The sequence below is a fragment of the Oryctolagus cuniculus genome, chromosome 18 (genome assembly GCF_051225735.1).
Source record: "Oryctolagus cuniculus isolate XC-2025 breed Fujian yellow rabbit chromosome 18, ASM5122573v1, whole genome shotgun sequence".
In the NCBI taxonomy this organism is placed as follows: Eukaryota; Metazoa; Chordata; class Mammalia; order Lagomorpha; family Leporidae; genus Oryctolagus; species Oryctolagus cuniculus.
The window spans coordinates 62,822,366-62,840,679 of NC_142884.1; the positions used below are offsets into that span (position 1 = coordinate 62,822,366).

At 37.2% G+C, this 18,314-nt stretch overlaps 1 protein-coding gene across 10 annotated transcripts in view; it reads left to right on the forward strand.

Annotated features, from left to right (window-relative positions):
- NFAT5 (nuclear factor of activated T cells 5) overlaps nt 1-18,314 on the forward strand; it is a 155,524-nt gene that overhangs the window by 103,909 nt on the left and 33,301 nt on the right. For all 10 annotated transcript variants that reach the window (XM_070062631.1, XM_070062634.1, XM_070062630.1 and 7 more), the window contains 3 exons: nt 2,815-3,007; nt 6,365-6,555; nt 7,911-8,083. In XM_070062631.1, the coding sequence (XP_069918732.1) occupies nt 2,815-3,007; nt 6,365-6,555; nt 7,911-8,083 (557 nt within the window). The remainder of the gene's footprint in view (nt 1-2,814; nt 3,008-6,364; nt 6,556-7,910; nt 8,084-18,314) is intronic.

An 18,314-nucleotide genomic window follows, 5' to 3' on the forward strand; every position in this document is an offset into this window, starting at 1 on the left:
TTAATTATACATGAAATTTTTCTTTAGGCCATAATATATATACTTTGTCAGTACACTCAGTTGTCTTTATCCCAAGTGAAATATTTTGTTCTACTGGAATGGTAAAACTTATTATCATTTATTTTCCCTCATAAATTATTAGCTTGATTAGCATAATTATACATCAAATTTTCTTTATATTTCATTTCAAAAACTTTTCCTTTTTATTATAAAATTAATGAGTATGAATTATAAATACTTGAAAAAATACAAGAAAATGAATAGCCCATAATTCAGTCACTCAGTACAACTGCTGTTAACATTTTGTTTTGTTTTCTTTTAGTTTCTTTGTATGTATATTTAGAAAAATTTTTTTCATAGTTTCAATAAATGAGGATTTTTTTAATCAAGATGTGTATAAAACAGACTATTACTATTGAATTTAATGTATAAAGAACTATGTACTGTTCAGAACAAATGTTTTAATTTCCACCCAGAATAATGAAAAGAAAAACAGGGTTTATTGCCCATTATTCCAGCTCAAACTTCATTATTTTGTTCATAGAATTTATTCTTCCAGGACCTTTTAGATTACACAGGTTATCTTTTATTTAGTTATATCAAACTTATATAATGGTGTTCCTTTTCAGTTAGGATCTAGTCTTTATCATCCTAATATTATAGAGGCTCCATATTTGTTCAGTTTTCCTTTCTTTGTCTTTTGCTTCTTCCTGGTTGCCTTCATCAACAGATATGTCTTCAGCTTCTGTTACATGTTAGGAACTCTGCAAGATCTAAGATATATGAAAGTAATTAAATGTAGTCCTTGAACTGAGGACTTTTCATTTTATCCAGTCAGTCTTTGCACTGCTGTGCCATTTCCATCCCTTCTTCCCTCCATTCTTCTTCTCCTTTCCTAACCAGAGGGTTCAACTCAGTCCTCATTTCTGTGGAGGGAGGGTACTGCCTTTCCTTTCTTTGTTCTTGATTGAAATAGCAACTTGATTACACTTGGAGGGGTAAACATTAGAGCCAGGTTTTAGACTGCTTAATTCATCAATTTGTAGTTTTAATTTTTCTCCTGGTACCTGTTTGCTTTTGAAGATTTTGTTCACAGTCATCTAAGTCCTGGAACCTCTTTATGAGTTGAAACTTAAGACTGGGACAGTCACAGAGGAAGTGTTATAGGTCCTGACTCTATAAAAATGTGCATGTTAATTTTAAATCTACATCATGTTGCTCAAAAGAAAATATAACCAACAGTATTGCCTCCTACTTATTTCCATCACGTATCTTCAGTGCTTCAACTATTTTACAGATTAAATGTGCCGACCTAAAGTCCTAACTACCATTTGGGATATTGTTTTTCTTTGAACATACATTCCACGTAACAAATATATTGTAAACAAATTAGAAGCACAATTTCAAAACTAAATTAGGGGCTAGCACTGTGGTGCAGCAAATTAAGTCTCCACTTACAGTGTCAGCATCCCATGTGGGCGCCAGTTTGAGTCCCAGCTGCTCCACTTTGGATCCAGCTCCCTGCTGGTGCACCTGAGAAAGCAGCAGAGGATTGTCCAAGTGCTTGGGCTACTGAACCCATGTGGGAGACCTGGATGAAGCTCCTGGCTCTGGCTTCAGCCTGGTCCAGCCCTGGCCATTGTGGCCATTTGTGGAGTGAACCAGTAGATGGAAGATCTTTCTCTCTCTGCCTCTCTCTCTCTGTAATTCTGCCTTTCAAATAAATAAATAAAATATTTTAAAAAAAGAAAAATAAGGGGCAGGCATTTGGTACAACAGTTAAGATGTTGTTTGGGTCTCCCACATCCCACATCAGAGTGCCTCGTTTGTTTCCCAGCCCCACTTCCAATTCTGTCTTCCTGACATTGCATCCTGTGATACAGCAGGTGATGACCTAGGTGTTTAAATCCCTACCACCCATGTGGAAGACTTGGGTTGAGTTTTTAGACTGGTTTTTGGCCTTGCCCATCTTTGACATTTGACCAGTGAACCACTGGGTAGAAGATAGCTCTCTGTCTCTGTCTGTCTCTGTCTCTCTCTCCTTCTCCCTCTCTCTCTGTATCTCTGCCTTTCATATATTAATTAATTAACTAGTTAATGTAAAAATACTTATGTACATTAGATTGTCAATGCTGTTAAGCCCAGATTATAAAATATTTATTAAAAACTTTTATTATTTAACAAATTACAAATAAAGATGCTCATAAAAAACACACTTCTGGGAATGATTGTTTACAGTAAAGCTGATGTCCCAATGAAAATTGGATTATTGATTTTTTGGTATGATTTTCTGTTTGATTTATTAAATAAAGATCTATAGGAATATAGTTTTTTCTCTTAAGGCCTTTTTTTAAAATTATTTTTACTACTCTCACTGTTTCTTTTGCTTCGTGAGTCTGATAAAAAATAATAATAAGTAATCAGAGATAAATTTAGTTATGTATATATGTATACAGTTTTAAAATTTTATTTTGACCAAACTGTGATGTGAAAGATTATAGTGGCATTAGCTATTCTTTCCCATTATTCCCAGTTTATTCATCACAGTCTTCCTCCTAGCCTCTGGCCATTCATATGCATTCTCTTTCCTGTCCAGCTTTATTTTTGACATCATATGGTTCAATTTTGTTAGAAAAGTTTTAACGGTACTTTGTTTTTGGAATGTGTTTTCCTTTAGATTGTATTTTATTTTATCAGTAAACCAAACAGTTGTTTTTAATGTTGTTTGCTGGTACTGTTTCTTCCTTTATCTTAGGTGATTTTTATAGAAAATTTGTTTCAGTATTTCCTTCATCTTGTGTTTTGATTTTTCAGAACATTGGAAAACCAAAAAGGAACTGGAGTAAAGAAAAGCCCTATGTTGTGTGGACAGTATCCTGTCAAAAGTGAGGGAAAGGAGCTGAAGATAGTTGTACAACCCGAGACCCAACACCGAGCTCGGTACCTGACTGAGGGCAGCCGTGGCTCAGTAAAAGATAGAACGCAGCAAGGTTTTCCAACAGTAAAGGTATTTATTTTATATTTAGTAATATAAAGGATTTTCCCCCAGTTTTAGTAATTATTTTGTTTTTAACCACATCAAAAACTGTCTAAAACAGAGGTAAAATTATTAACTTATAACAAAATATAAAACAGAAAGTTGACTGTAAGCCAAATATTGTTACATTACGTTTGAATTTGAGTTTAAACGAGGAGATAAGAATATACTCTGAAAAGTATCTGCAAGTCACAAATTACCTTTATTTATATTTGAGATTAGAATTTAAGAAGAAATTTTAAAATGAACTAAAAAATACTCGTGTAATAGAAATTATTAAGGAGTTGGAAAATAAGGTTTTAGAGATGGCTAAGGTAATCAGGACTCTTCAGCTCAGAAAAGAATTGGCTGATGCATTGTAACTTAATTCTTAGTTTAAGAAATAGGATCTCAATCGAATCATTCTTTTCAAATCTTATTATAAAGAATATTTTCCTTGGAAGATAAGACAAAAAATGTGGGTGGGTGATACAAGTGTCTCTACTTGTAAAAATACTAAAGGAGAATTTTTTTTTTTGGCTAGTCAGATGGTAGATTCATATTAAATATAGTAATATGTGTAAATGTGTTAGTTGAACAGTATTTCAATATTGTGATATAGCTTAATTGTTTTATTTTATACTTAATTGAAATTCTGGTTGAAACTTGGGATGAAGAAATTAGCTTATGACCATTTACAAAATTAACAGTCACATGTACAGTATCATTCTATCTTGGTTTTTTTAAAATGTTTTTTAAAAGGGGATTATTTTATTTTATTTGAAAGTCACAGTTACAGAGAGAGACAGAGACAGAGACAGATCCATCTTCCATTGACTGATTCACTCCCAAATGGCCACAATGATGGGGGCTGGGCCGGCCGAAGCTGGGAGTCAGGAGCTTCTTCCAGGTCTCTCACATAGATGGCAGGGGCCCAAGCACTTAGGCCATCTTTTGCTGCTCTCCCAGGTCATTAACAGGGAGCTGGATCAGAAGTGGAGTAGCCAGGACACGAACTGATGCTCATATGGGATGCTGGTGTTGCAGGTGGTGACTTTACCTACTATGCCCCAAGGCCAACCTAACAATGTCATTGTTACCTCCCACCCTAACTCATCCCCAGTCCCTTACACTAAAGGGAAGTAACAAGCGAGAGAGAAGTTTAAGTTGTATTTTGTGTAAATATTTATCTAGCCAGGCATTTGGTAGTTTGGTCAGTATTTTTAACCAAACTGCCCTTACTAATCTGGTTAGATGTATTGTTAAATTAATATCTTGACTATGATCATGAACAAATTGAGTGATCTTAAAAGTGTATTCATTCATTCAACAACTATTACAATCCTGTATGTGCCAGGTACTGTTTAGCTGTTGCTAACAATTTGAGTAGTTTATTTGACTTATATCATTTCAAGAGATAACAGCTGTACTGAAATAGAAAAGACATGTGAAATTTTCTTATAGTTATTTATTTATTTGAAAGTCAGAGTTACTGAGATAGAGACAGATAGAGAGAGAGAGAGAGAGAGATCTTCCATCCACTGGTTCACTCCTCAGATGGCCACAACATTCAGTGCTGGGCTAGGCCAAAGCGAGGAGCTTCATCCAGGTCTCCCACGTGGGTGCAGGGGCCCAAGTACTTGGGTCATCGTCCACTGCTTTTCCTAGGCCATTAACAGGGAGCTGGATCAGAAGTGGAGCAACTGGGACGCAAACTGGCACCAATATGGGATACTGGCATTGCAAGTGGTGGCTTTAACTGCTATGACACAATGCTGGTCCCTGCCAAGTAATTTAAAAAAATTTTTTTTTTGAGAGGTAGAGTCATAGACAATGAGAGAGACAAAGAGAGAGGTCTTCCTTCCGCTGGTTCACTCCAAAAATGGCTGCCATGGCCGGCGCTGCACCGATCCGGTGCTTCCTCCTTGTCTCCTATGCGGGTGCAGGGGCCCAAGCACCTGGGCCATCCTCCACTGCCCTTCCGGGCCACAGCAGAGAGCTGGACTGGAAGAGGAGTAACCAGGACTAGAACCCGGTGCCCATATGGGATCCCAGTGCCATAGGCGGAGGATTAACCAAGTGAGCCACGGCGCTGGCCCCCTCTGCTGAATAATTTTTTAAAAAAATATTTATTTATTTGAAAGGCATGGTTACAGAGAGAGAGGAAGAGACAGAGAGAGATCTTCCATCCACCCAGCGTTTCAGATGACAGCTTTACCTACTGTGCCACAGTGCATGCCCCAAGATAGATGAGCTTTTGGGGGCCTGTGTTGTAGCAACGCCTGCTGCACTGGTATGCTACATGGGCACTGGTTCAAGTCCTCACTGCTCCACTTACAATTCAGCTCCCTGCTAATGTGCCTGGGAAAAGCAGCAGAGGATGGCCTGAGTGTTGGGGCCCATTCACCCATGTGGGGAGACCCAGATGAAGCTCCTCCGCCTGGCTTCAGCCCAGCCCAGCCGCTGCTGTTGAGGCCATTTGAGGAGTGAACCTGAAGATGGAAAACCTCTCTCTCTCTTTCTCTCCCCCCCATCCATCATCCCTCCCTCTGTCTTTTCCTTTCTCCCTCTGTAACTTTGCCTTTTGAATAAATAAAAATAAATCTTAAAAAAGTGTGAATTTTTAAAAACAGTTTTTATATTTTATATGTTACTTTGTGTTTTCTGCATTTTGTTTATTAGCTTTAGTGTCTAACTATAAGCCTTGCCAAGACAGTACTGGAAATTTTTCTTCTAGAATATTGTTTTAAATACGTATTCTTTAGCACATGAATTATAATTTAGTTATGAAGTTTTGCTGGAAACCTGTAATGCTGATTTGAACCAGCAGTTTTTCAGACCATGTTTTGGCCAAGGATCTCATATTTAATGTCTAGTCTACACTATGAAAATAAGCTTAATTTCCTTATTATTCATAGAGGTACCTTTCTGTATCAGTTAGCTATAGTAAGGTGAGGATTGACTATATATACTTTCATTTGGTGTTGAAAGTGATACCAGTAACACAGTTCAGTAAATTTTTCTGTTAGCAATAGGAGATAGATTTTGAGTAACCTACAGGAGGAACTGTATATTCATTCTCCTCTGAGTGTATAAATAAATTATAAATGATAATTTATCATCTGAAATCTAAAATTTTAATTAAAATTTGGTTGCTATAAAATTAAAATTGGTTTTCTACACAAACTTAGCAAACTCTTCTTTTTGAAAATGTATTGCTTTTTTTCTTGAAGATTTAATTCTTTAATAAGTTAAAAATATAGGAGTTTGTCTTTAACATTTGATTTTACAATTAGCTTTTTTAAAATGCTGATTAATATTTCTTTACTATGTATTGTCTGGTTACAGCTGGAAGGCCATAATGAACCAGTAGTGTTGCAAGTTTTTGTAGGCAACGATTCCGGTCGAGTGAAACCACATGGATTTTATCAGGCTTGCAGGGTAACTGGACGAAACACAACTCCCTGCAAAGAAGTGGACATTGAAGGCACTACTGTTATAGAAGTTGGCCTTGACCCTAGCAACAACATGACGCTGGCGTAAGTACTTCAGTAAGAATTGTTTCATTACACATTATAGTGTTGTGGTAGGCAGGAAAACTTTTCAGTCTCAAGTGTATGAATGAAGATTTTGAATATTTTATTTAAAACATTAATATTACAGGTTTTAAGAAGATTACTACAGAATTATAATGTGTTAAATGGAACTCTCATGCCCTTTTCTAAAGAATTCTAGTGCTGAATGCAGAAAAATGAGAGCCAGATGGAAGGAACGCTGGCTTCTTGAAAAATTATGAAGGCTTTCTTACCGAAATTTATAATGTTAAGATTGAAAATAAAAATTATAGTTTGATTTGTTTTCCTAAACTGTGTTCCCTTGATGTTTGCTTTAGAAACTGAGAGAAACTTTGAAGTGCCTTGTCCCATCTTGATGCGAAGAGCTTATTGTTGGTCTAAATTAGTCCCCTATTTTTATTGTCTAGTGTTTGAAGAAATTATATCTTGAGATTGTAATTTTCATCATAACAGCAGCAAATATATTAATATGGGGTAGACCATGTATTAATTATTTCTGATGGGTGCTGTTAAAACTTTCTACTTGATTTTTGTTTTCCTTTTGAAAGCCATGTTGAATAGACTGATAAAACGTTAATTAGAAAAGGGAAATTTTGAGAAATATTTAGTAAATATTCATCTTTTTAATTTAACTTTTGAGAATTATAAAAATAGATGTATAATAGGGAGGAAAGGGAGTTACTCATTTTGCAAATAGTAATTATCCCTTATGAGAAAGTTAAAAACAGAGTAATAAAAACTAAAAACATAACTTTTAATATCTGACTTCCCAGAAAAAGCTACTACTTTAAAGTTTATGTTTCTAGCCTATTTTGGATAAAATGAACATAATACTGTATCCATTTTTTGTAACCTGATTTTCACTTACCATATCATGAATGTTTTCTCTTATCATTAAATGTTATTTTATAACATACTATTCAGTGGCTTTGTAGTATTCCATCCTTATAGGGACATATACTAAATTTTTAAAAAATAAAATCCATTCCTTCTATAACTGAATTAGCTATAAAAATAAAGAATATAGAAATAAAAATAATTTTTAAGAAAAAAACAGTCACTCATAATATATTAACAAATATATTATCAAATATATAATATTTTATCAAATAATATATTATCAAATATTAATATTTCATTTATTATTATGAATGAAAACTTGTCAGGATTAGAAACTGAGTATGTTTACCCTTTTATACTTTTTGAATTTGGAATCTTATGGCCAAACTACATATTCAAACAATTAATAGATAAGTACATTTAAAATAAATGTTACACTATTTATATTAAAAAGTCAGTTTTTTTTTTTTCTCTATTAGGGTGGACTGTGTAGGAATTTTAAAATTGAGGAATGCTGATGTTGAAGCCAGAATAGGAATTGCTGGTTCCAAGAAAAAAAGTACTCGTGCCAGATTGGTTTTTCGAGTTAATATCATGAGGAAAGATGGCTCCACTCTGACACTGCAAACACCCTCCTCTCCAATTTTGTGTAGTAAGTAAGAAAATATGGAGATATTAAATAAATGGAATTTTATTCATTTTCTTTTAATATTTTGGATATATCTAAGTTTTAAGTGTTTAACATACTCCAGCTGGTGATTATAAAATATTAGAAATAATTCAAGATTTTAGTCAAATTTTTAGACTAAACCTAGTAATTATAATAAAATTCAAAATACAGAATTTTGTAGTTTATGTTAATTGATTTGAATACGTTACCAGAAGTAAATGTAAAGCCAAAGGATTACCCGAACATTTTCACTGTTTAGTAAATTACTGTTTCGTGTGAGAACATACGGATAAGGTAAGTAGAACTTTGTGACAGTGAAGTTCTGTTTACAAATTATAGTATTGTAGTATAGTGTTTGGAAGTGGGAAATGGAATTCTTATCACTAAACTTCTCATAGAAAATGACATATGGCTCTTTAAATTCTATCAGATTGTTATATGAATCTCATTACTCTCATGGTTACTACCAAGTGATCAATAAAGAAATTTACCCTTTATCTTAAAAAGATATATATACTTAAAAAGATTTTCCTATGGGTTATTTACTTTGGTGATGCTTTTTTATAATTTGTGAATTATAAAGAGCAAAAGAGAATTGTTGTATTTGAGTTTCTGTTGGGTTGCTGTGGTTATTATGCTATTCCTTGGACAGTTATAGAGCCTTTGTTATTTATTGCATAATGTTGTCAAATTGTTCATCCTTTGCAAATAGTATTTTTCTCTTTATTTTATTTTTTATTAGAAATTATTATACCTATTCTTGTGCTTAGTAAGCACCCTGATCATAAAAACAAAGTATACCTATAAATATCTTTGATTTCAGGAGAGTTTAACTGGATTTCTCTATTTTTCATTATAATAAAAAAATTGTTTTCAACCTTAGCATTTTCTTAGAGTGTTTTCTAGGTGATATTTACTTATAAGTAGGTTCTTTTAAAGTTTTTGCAAATTCTATGTCCATTCTGTCATATTCAGATGGATACAGAATAATTAATCTAGAGATGGCTTATTGAGTTATGAAACTTTTCTAATTGGAGTGATCCAGTTCTGAATTTGCTGTAATTCACATTGTACCCCTTGAATATTGGTAGAATAGAATTCTGAATTTAGTGGGGCAGATGCAGTTTTTCTTTTACATGCCTTGAGCATGACCACAGCCACTCTGAAAACCAGTTCAGATCATCCTGTGTTGTCAGGGACTGGGAAATGGTTACCAGCTTTAATCATTTGTTCCTTCCTTCATTAGTTCGTTTGTTTCTTCCTTTCTTATTTTGTTAAAGTATGAATATATCCAGCTAAAAATAGTATTTAATGCAAAAGAAAGTGTGATTTTCTGAAATTTTTCATCTGTGATTTTAATCATTTATTACTTATCATTATTATTAATTATAATGTTTGCCCACATTGCAGACAAATACATCTCTCCATGAAACTGTCTGGAGTAGATGTGGTAACCCTAGGAATCAGTAGCATATAAGTAGAAAACATAATGTAGCTGGTAATAAAAGTTATAATGTTTAGAACTCTGTGTACCTGGAATTTTTTTTTTTTTTTTTTTTTTTTTTTTGACAGGCAGAGTGGACAGTGCGAGAGAGAGACAGAGAGAAAGGTCTTCCTTTTGCCGTTGGTTCACCCTTCAATGGCTGCCGCGTCCGGCGTGCTACGGCCAGCGCACCTAGGCCGGCGCACCGTGCTGATCCGATGGCAGGAGCCAGGTACTTACCCTGGTCTCCCATGGGGTGCAGGGCCCAAGCCTCCACAGAGAGCTGGCCTGGAAGAGGGGCAACCGGGACAGAATCCGGCGCCCCGACCAGGACTAGAACCCGGTGTGCCGGCGCCGCAAGGCAGAGGGTTAGCCTAGTGAGCTGCAGCGCCGGCCTGTACCTGGAATTTTATTAACTAATTTAAAAGCATTAGTCATTTAACTTTAACTTTTGAAATTTTATATAAATTTCAATCTAAAGTTGATGAAACTGAAAGTTAAATAGAATAAATAACTTATTCAAGATTACATAGCTAGTAAATGGCAAGACCAGGATTCAAACAAAGCATCTGCTTTTAGCCACTAGGCTGTGTTGTCACTACAGCCATTTAAATTGCAGTATTGAAATCAAGCTTGAACAATTTGCTTCATCCTAGCCATGGCCTCTGGGTGGGTACAACTATGATAACAGTATGAAATTATTGTTTAGCAAACTATTTCTTCTAACTGGGAGATTTATGTTCTGTAATTTAGACTTTCTATGACAGCTTATATTAGGATATTTTACTGATTACATGTGTTGTCCCTTCCATTTCCTTTTGTAGATGCTATTTATTCTGGAGATGTAAAACATATATATATATACACACAAACTTCTTTTAATTCAATTTTTATAATGAACTTTTTTTAAAAGATTTATTTATTTGAGAGGTAGAATTATAGACAGAGAGAGGGAGAGACAAAAAGTTCTTCTATCTGCTGGGTTACTCCCCAAATTGGCCATAGGTGGTGGCTTCACCTGCTACACCACAGCACCAGACCCAGAATATTTTGTTTCTTTAATTGACTATTTGTTGCTTATTTTGCCAACTGGATTAGATAAACATGAGCAGTACCCCTTTTAAAGAAAAAAATACCTTTACAATGATGATTCCTAGGCTTCTTTTAGAAGAGAAAATGCTAGAATAATATCTAATTTGCAAATACATTTATTTAATAAAATTTTCATATTTTGTTATTACTGTTTTCATAGCATTTCATGTAAATTTTTATTCTTAAAGCATTATACCTGTGTAATTAGCTTAAAAGACATTATATTTTTTATGAATATCAAATTCAGTTAGGCACAAGTCTAAACCTCCTGATCTGTTTACTCCTCCTAATGGGTTGGTGATTTGATTCCTTAAAAATTCATCATTTTGTATTCAGATGTTATTTTTAGTTGATCTTTATGGATTTTCAATGAATATTACTGGTCAGAGGTCAGTAGGTTGGTTGGTTGGTTACTTTGCTATGTTTAGCTGGGACCAAAATGAAAGATTTTATGTTTTTTTTATTGTTTTTGAATTGTTTTTTGTTTACAATTTAGACCAGATGAACAGGGCAGGTATTAATTTAATATTTCTTTTCCTTGTTAAACCTTACTTGTCCTGTATATAGTACCCTACAGGTTAGAAAGTGTTTTTATGTATATTGAGGTCTTGGAAAGTTAATAATGTTCCAAGGCAAGCATTTGGCATAGTTGTTATGTCCTCATCCCCTATCAGAGTGCCTGGCTCTGCTTCTGATTCCAGCTTCCTGCTAATGTTTGTTCACGCTGGGAGGCAGCAGGTGATGGCTCAAGTGCCTAGGCCTCTACCACCCATGTAGGAGATCTGCATTGACTTCTGGGCTCCTGGCTTCATTCTGATCCAACCCTGATTGTTGCAGGCATTTGGGGAGTGAATCAGCAGATGGACAGTCTCTCTGTGTGTGTATATGTCTCTCTTTCAATAAATTGTAAAAATAAAGAAACTCAAATTTTAATAGATGAGTGTTCCTCTTAGAATTACTGTTAGACAGGGGCCGGCGGGGTGGCACACTCGGCTAATCATCCGCCTGCGGCGCTGGCATCCCATATGGGCAGCGGGTTCTAGTCCCAGTTGCTGCTCTTCTAGTCCAGCTCTCTGCTGTGGCCTGTGAAGGCAGTGGAGGATGGCCCAAGTGCTTGGGCTCCTGCACCTGCATGGGAGACTAGGAGAAGCATCTGGCTCCTGGCTTCAGATCAGCGTAGTTCTGGCTGTTGAGGCCATTAGGGGAGTGAACCAACAGAAGGAAGACCTTTCTCTCACTCTCTCTCTCTCTCTCACTGTCTGTAACTCTACCTGTCAAAAAAATAAATTAAAATCTTTAAAAAAATTATAGTTAGACAATAAAACAAAGTTAACAGAAATGGAAATGAAAACACTAGCTTTACCACTGGTAAAACTGTTGAGAATAGGACTAGCTTTTTTGATCTAGAATTAAGTAGACCAATCCAATCAGTCAGAGCTTCTGTCCACAATTGCATATCTCTTGCCACCTGGCAGAGAATAGTCTAAAATACATGCTTTGTGCAGAAAGGTGATTGATAAAAGAGAGGAGGGGAAAAGGACGAACTGAGCATGCCTAGACCCTACTTGGAGTTTCCTAGTAGATAAGTTCTTCCTCTCTAGTGAGTTTGGAACACTCTAATACAGTTTCCCACCAATAATATATTACCTTGTCACATGTGATCCTGATAACAGCTCTGATTTTAATAGAATAGAAATAATTAATTTCACTTTTTATATAGTGGGTGGGATGGCAGATGAGATACCCGATTTTTTTGTCTGTTATTTTGACCTAGTGTCTACTATGGAATGGAATACAGGAAGGATTTTATTTTAATTGATTGTACCATAATATGGGGATACTTTATAAATCATATAGCTTATAATGTATTAGTAAAGTATTGGCATGTAGACATTTAATTGCTTATTTTAAATTTATATACAGTCAGGACCCACATACTTGGACCATCATCCGCTGCCTTCCAGGCATAAAAACAAGAAGCTAGACCAGAAGCAGAGTAGCTGGGACTCAAACCAGCACTTTGTCTGATATGGTATGCGGGCGTCCTAGGTGCCACAGTGCCTGCCCTGCTGGTTTCTTTCACTTAGCATGTTTTCAAGGTTCATGCATTTTGAAACATGTATTTTATTCTTTCTATGAGTAAATAATGTTCCATTGTATGGGAATATCACATTTTGTTTGTCCATAAATCTGTTGATGGACATTTGGGTTCTTTCTACCTACTGGTTGTTTAATTAATGCTGTTAAGAACATACTTGTAGTGGACAAGTTTTGATGTGGACATATGATTCCAGTTCTCTTGGGTAGATACTGAGAATGAAATTGCTAGTCATATGGTAGACAGTTTTCTGTTTAACTTTTCTCTAAATTTCTTTCTTAAAATTCAAAGAAGACAGTGTTTGTTTTTATTTATTTATTTGAAAGTCGGATTACACAGAGAGAGGAGGAGAGGTGGGAGAGAGGAGGAGAGGTGGGGGGAGGCGATCTTCCATCTGATAGTTCACTCCCCAGATGGACACAACTGCCGGAGCTGCGCCAATCCAGAGCCAGGAGCCTCTTCCGGGTCTCCCACGTGGATGCAGGGGCCCAAGCACTTGAGCCATCTTTTTTTTTTTTTTTTTTTTTTTTTTTTTTTTTTTTTTGACAGGCGGAGTGGACAGTGAGAGAGAGAGAGACAAAGAGAAAGGTCTTCCCTTGCCATTGGTTCAATCCCCGGCGCACTGCACTGATCTGAAGCCAGGAGCCAGATGCTTCTCCTGGTCTCCCATGTGGGTGCAGGCGCCAAGCACTTGGGCCATCCTCCACTGCACTCCCAGGCCACAGCAGAGAGCTGGACTGGAAGAGGAGCAACCAGGACAGAATCTGGTGCCACAACTGGGACTAGAACCTGGGGTGCCGGTGCCACAGGCAGAGGATTAACCTATTGAGCCGGATGCTGGCCTTGAGCCACCTTCTACTGCTTTCCCAGGCCATAGCAGAGAGCTGGATTGGAAGTGGAGCAGCCGGGTCTTGAACTGGCGCCCGTATGGGATGCCGGTGCTTCAGGCCAAGGCGTTAACCTGCTGTACCACAGTGCCAGCCCCAACCCTATAATAATTTTTAATAGGACCAGATTAGTCTAAGCTTTTTCTGTATGATGACTATTAGATTTTATCTTATAATAATTATTAAATTAAATCTGAATCTGATTTTAACCATTTTCTTTTTAATTTTTATTTATTTTATTTTTGTTTTATTTGAAGAGAGACAGATTTTCCATCTGCAAGTTCACTTCTAAAATGTCTGCAAAAGCCAGGACTCGATCAGGCCTGGGTGACAGGGACTTAAATACTTGAGCCATTACTCACTGCCTCCCAGGGTACACATGAGCAGAAGCTGGATGGGAAGCAGAGCCAGGCACTCTTATATGGGATGCATGCATCCAGAGTGGTAACTTAAACTGCTGCACCAAATGTCCATGCCAACAATTTTCAATTTCTTTAATGTATCTCCTAACTGGGGAAAAGATAATATTATTAAAATAAAGTATCCTTCTTTTAAATGTTTTGGTACAATTAGCAATTTACTTGATCAGATGTAAGCTTTTTATTCCATATTTTTTATTAAATATGTACTTTTTAATTTTTATGTGTTTCTATTTTATTTGAAAAGCATAGAGTCAGAGATCTCCCATCTAATTACTCCCCAAATGCCTGCAACAGCTACAGCTTGGCCAGGCTAAACTAAGGCCAAACTTGATCCAGTTCTCCCATGTGGGTGTTAAAAACCCAAGTATTTGAGCCATCACCTGCTGCCTTCCAGGGTATACATTAGCAAGAGCTTGGAATCAAAAGCAGATCTAGGACTTGAACCCAGGTACTCCAGTATGGGATGTGGGCATTCTAAACTCCACATGCCTACCCCAGATACATGCTTTTACAGACTTAACAGATATTACTTGGCTTTACTAATCTTCTTGACAGTTTGACGTATTTGCTTATTGTTCAGTATTCAGATAATTTTTTTCAATTTTATTTTTAAGACTATTTGAGAAGCAATACCAGAAAAGTGGTTACTTTGTTATATGTAATAATTTTTAAGTTGTGTAATCACTTTGAAGAATCAGCTTACAAATTACTTAAAAATAAAAGTTAATGCTTAAATAATCCTGACTTTAGTTCTGCTTAGTGTGAAGTCTGTCCTATTAGATAACTGTTGAACTTTTCAATAGAAAGGACCTTTTAAAAAGCCAAAAGTTAAAAGTTAAATTACCTTAAACAGGAACAGACTAGTTCTTTCTGTAATTTAAATACAAATATATGGAGATAAATGTATTTTAAACCTCAGGGCCTCAACTAGCTATCTCAGGCTTTAATACATAAAAGAAAAAATTAAAAAATAGTTTATTTTAATTTTAAAAATATACTTCCAACTTTATCTGATAGAGACAGAGAGAAAGAGAGTGAGGTTTTCCATCCACTGGTTCATTCTGCAAATGATAACAGCAAGGTCTGGGCTAGGCCCCTAGCCCGGAACCTGGAACCCATTCTGGATTTTTTTATTTTTTGACAGGCAGAGTTAGACAGTGAGAGAGAGACAGAGAGAGTTACAGAAAGTGAGAGAGAGAGATAGAGAGAAAGCTCTTCCTTCCATTGGTTCACTCCCCAAATAGCTGCCACGGCCGGTACTGAGCCGATCTGAAGCCAGGAGCCAGGTGCTTCCTCCTGGTCTTCCATGTGGGTGCAGGGACCCAAGCACTTGGGCCATCCTCCACTGCCTTCACAAGCCACAGCAGAGAGCTGGACTGGAAGAGGAGCAACCGGGACTAGTACCCAGCGCCCTAACCAGGACTAGAACCCGGGGTACCAGCGCCGCAGGCAGAGGATTAGCCAAGTGAGCCACGGTGCTGGCCAATTCTGGATTTGTTACGCATGCAGCAGGGACCCAACCATTTAAGCCATTACCTGTTGCTCCCCCAGCATATGCATTAGCAGGAAGCTGGAATCGAGAGCAAAGCCAGGACTCAAACTTCAATACTTCAGTAAAGAATACAGATGTTCATGTAGCATTTGAACTGTTAGACCAATCCTGGTTTTTAATCAAAATAATATTTACCACAGTTTTCCTGAATGTGTTTTTTAAAAAACAAATTTCTAGTTCCAGTGTTACTCCAACAAGTTACCTTTAAATAAAATTGCTTCAGGGAACAGGCATTTATCCTATTGGTTGAGATGCCCGTGTCCTTCTTGGAGGGCCTGCGTCCTATTCCAAGCTGACTCCTGACTCCTACTTTCTGATAGTACACACTCTGAGATGCAGCAGTGATAGCTTAAGTAATTGAGTTACTTCTACCATGTAAGAGACCTAGATTGAGTTCCTGGCTCCTGGATCTGGCCCTGGCCTACCCCTAGCCCTTGCAAGCATTTGGAGAATGAACAAGTTGATGAGAACTCTCTGTATCTATCTAAATAAATAAATTTAGTTTTTCATTTAAAAGAGTAATGTATTACCAATGTATACTAATAACCCTTTACCACCTTATCCCCATGGGTTCTAGACAGTGTATATGTATATACATTCAAAATTTCTTTTAAACTCCCAGATCTTGGGACTTGTGTTGTGGTACAGCAGGTTGATCTGCCACCTGCAAATGCTGGCATTACTTATGAGTACTCATAAGTTTGTTTGAGTCCTGCTGCTATACTTTGGATCCAGCTCCCTGCTAATGTGCCTAGGAAAGCAGTAGAAGATGGCCCAAATACTTGAACCTTTGCCACCCACATGAGAGACTCAGATGGAATTCCTAGCTCCTGCTATTGAGCCATTTGGGGAGTTAACCAATGGATGGAAGATTCTCTCTCTCTCCCTCTCTCTCTCTCTCTCCTTTCTAATTCTGTCTCTGTATGTCTGCCTTTCAAATAAATAAATAAATCTTAAAAAAAAAAAAAAAAACCTTCCAGACCTTGCTGAAAACACCATTTGTCATTTAAATGATATAATACTTACTTAAATGTATCAATAGGTAGAGGTTGAATAATACTGCAGTAATAACAACAGCCCCCCCCCAGGAGGGGGGCGAGGAACACTCAGTGTCTTATAACAGAGATAATTGAATCATGAGACAGCTCATGAAGCTTTTGCTTGGACTTGGCATATTACTTTAGTTCATATTTCATTATCCAAGCAAGTCACATGTGGGCCAAGAAGGCTATACCTTGCCACAAGAAAGGGTCTATGGAAATAGAGGCAGTAAGTATTTTGACAACACAATAGGCTTTTTTTTTTTTTTAAGATTTATTTATTTATTTGAAAGGCAGAGTTATACAGAGAGAGAAGGAGAGGCAGAGGCAGAGAGAGAGAAGTCTTCCATCTGTTGCTTCACTCCCTAGTTGGCCACAATGGCTGGAGCTGCACTGATCCAAAGCCAGGAGCCAGGAGCCTCCTCCAGGTCTCCCACGAGGGTGCAGGGGCCCAAGGACTTGGGCCATCTTCTACTGCTTCCCCAGGCCATAGCAGAGAGCTGGATCTGAAGTGGAACAGCCGGGTCTCGAACCAGCGCCCATATGGGATGCTGGCACTTCAGGTGGCGGCTTTATCTGCTGTGCCATAGCGCCAGCCCCTCTTTTTTTTTTTTTTTTTTTTCATTTTATTTATTTGAGAAGTAGAGTTACAGAGAGAGAGAGACAGAGAGAAAGGTCCCTCATCTGCTGGTTCACTCCCCAAGTGGCTGCAACGGCCAGAGCTGTGCCAATCCGGAGCAAGGAGCCAGGAGCTTCTGGGTGTCCCACATTGGGCCAACCTCTGCTGCTTTCCCAGGTCATAGCAGAGAGTTGGATTAGAAGTGGAGCAGCTAGGATTCAAACTGGCACCCATATGGAGTGCTGGCACTGCAGGCAGAGGTCCTAGCCCACTACACCACAGCGCTAGCTCCAACAATTGTCATTCTAAAAAAGATTGAATTAACTATTAAATATGTAGCTATTCAAGGAGAGAAACTTAAATTTAGTGAACAGTTTATTAATTTAGAAATTGATGAGTTATCCAAATACTGTTTGTTTCCCTTTGCAGTACCTATGTTTTAATGGTTTACTGAAACAACAAAGTGTAATCTATTACAGAATTCTTAACCTGTAGGGATAAGTTTTGAGTACTTAAAATGTATTTGCCAACACCAGTATCCCAAAGAAGATTCTAGTGGAAAAACAATCCTTATAAATGTAAGGGGGGGGAGGTGGCGCTGTGGCGCAGCAGGTTAACACCCTGGTCTGAAGCGCATATGGGCATGGGTTTGAGACCTGGCTGCTCCACTTCTGATCCAGCTCTCTGCTATGGCCTGGGAAAGCAGTAGAAGATGGCCCAAGTCCTTGGGCCCCTGCACCCACATGGGAGACCCGGAAGAAGCTTCTGGCTCCTGGCTTCGGATCGGCGCAGCTCTGGCTTTTGCAGCCATCTGGGGAGTGAACCAACAAATGGAAGACCTACCTCCTTCTTTGTCTCTACCTCTCTCTGTAAATCTGTATTTCAAATAAATAAAATAAATCTTTTAAAAAAATAAGTAAATGTAAGGAAAATATTTCTGGAGTCAAATATGTTGGGAAAACTGTACTGTACTCTCCTCTTAATATATTTATATATATATAAGAGGAGACTACATTTATC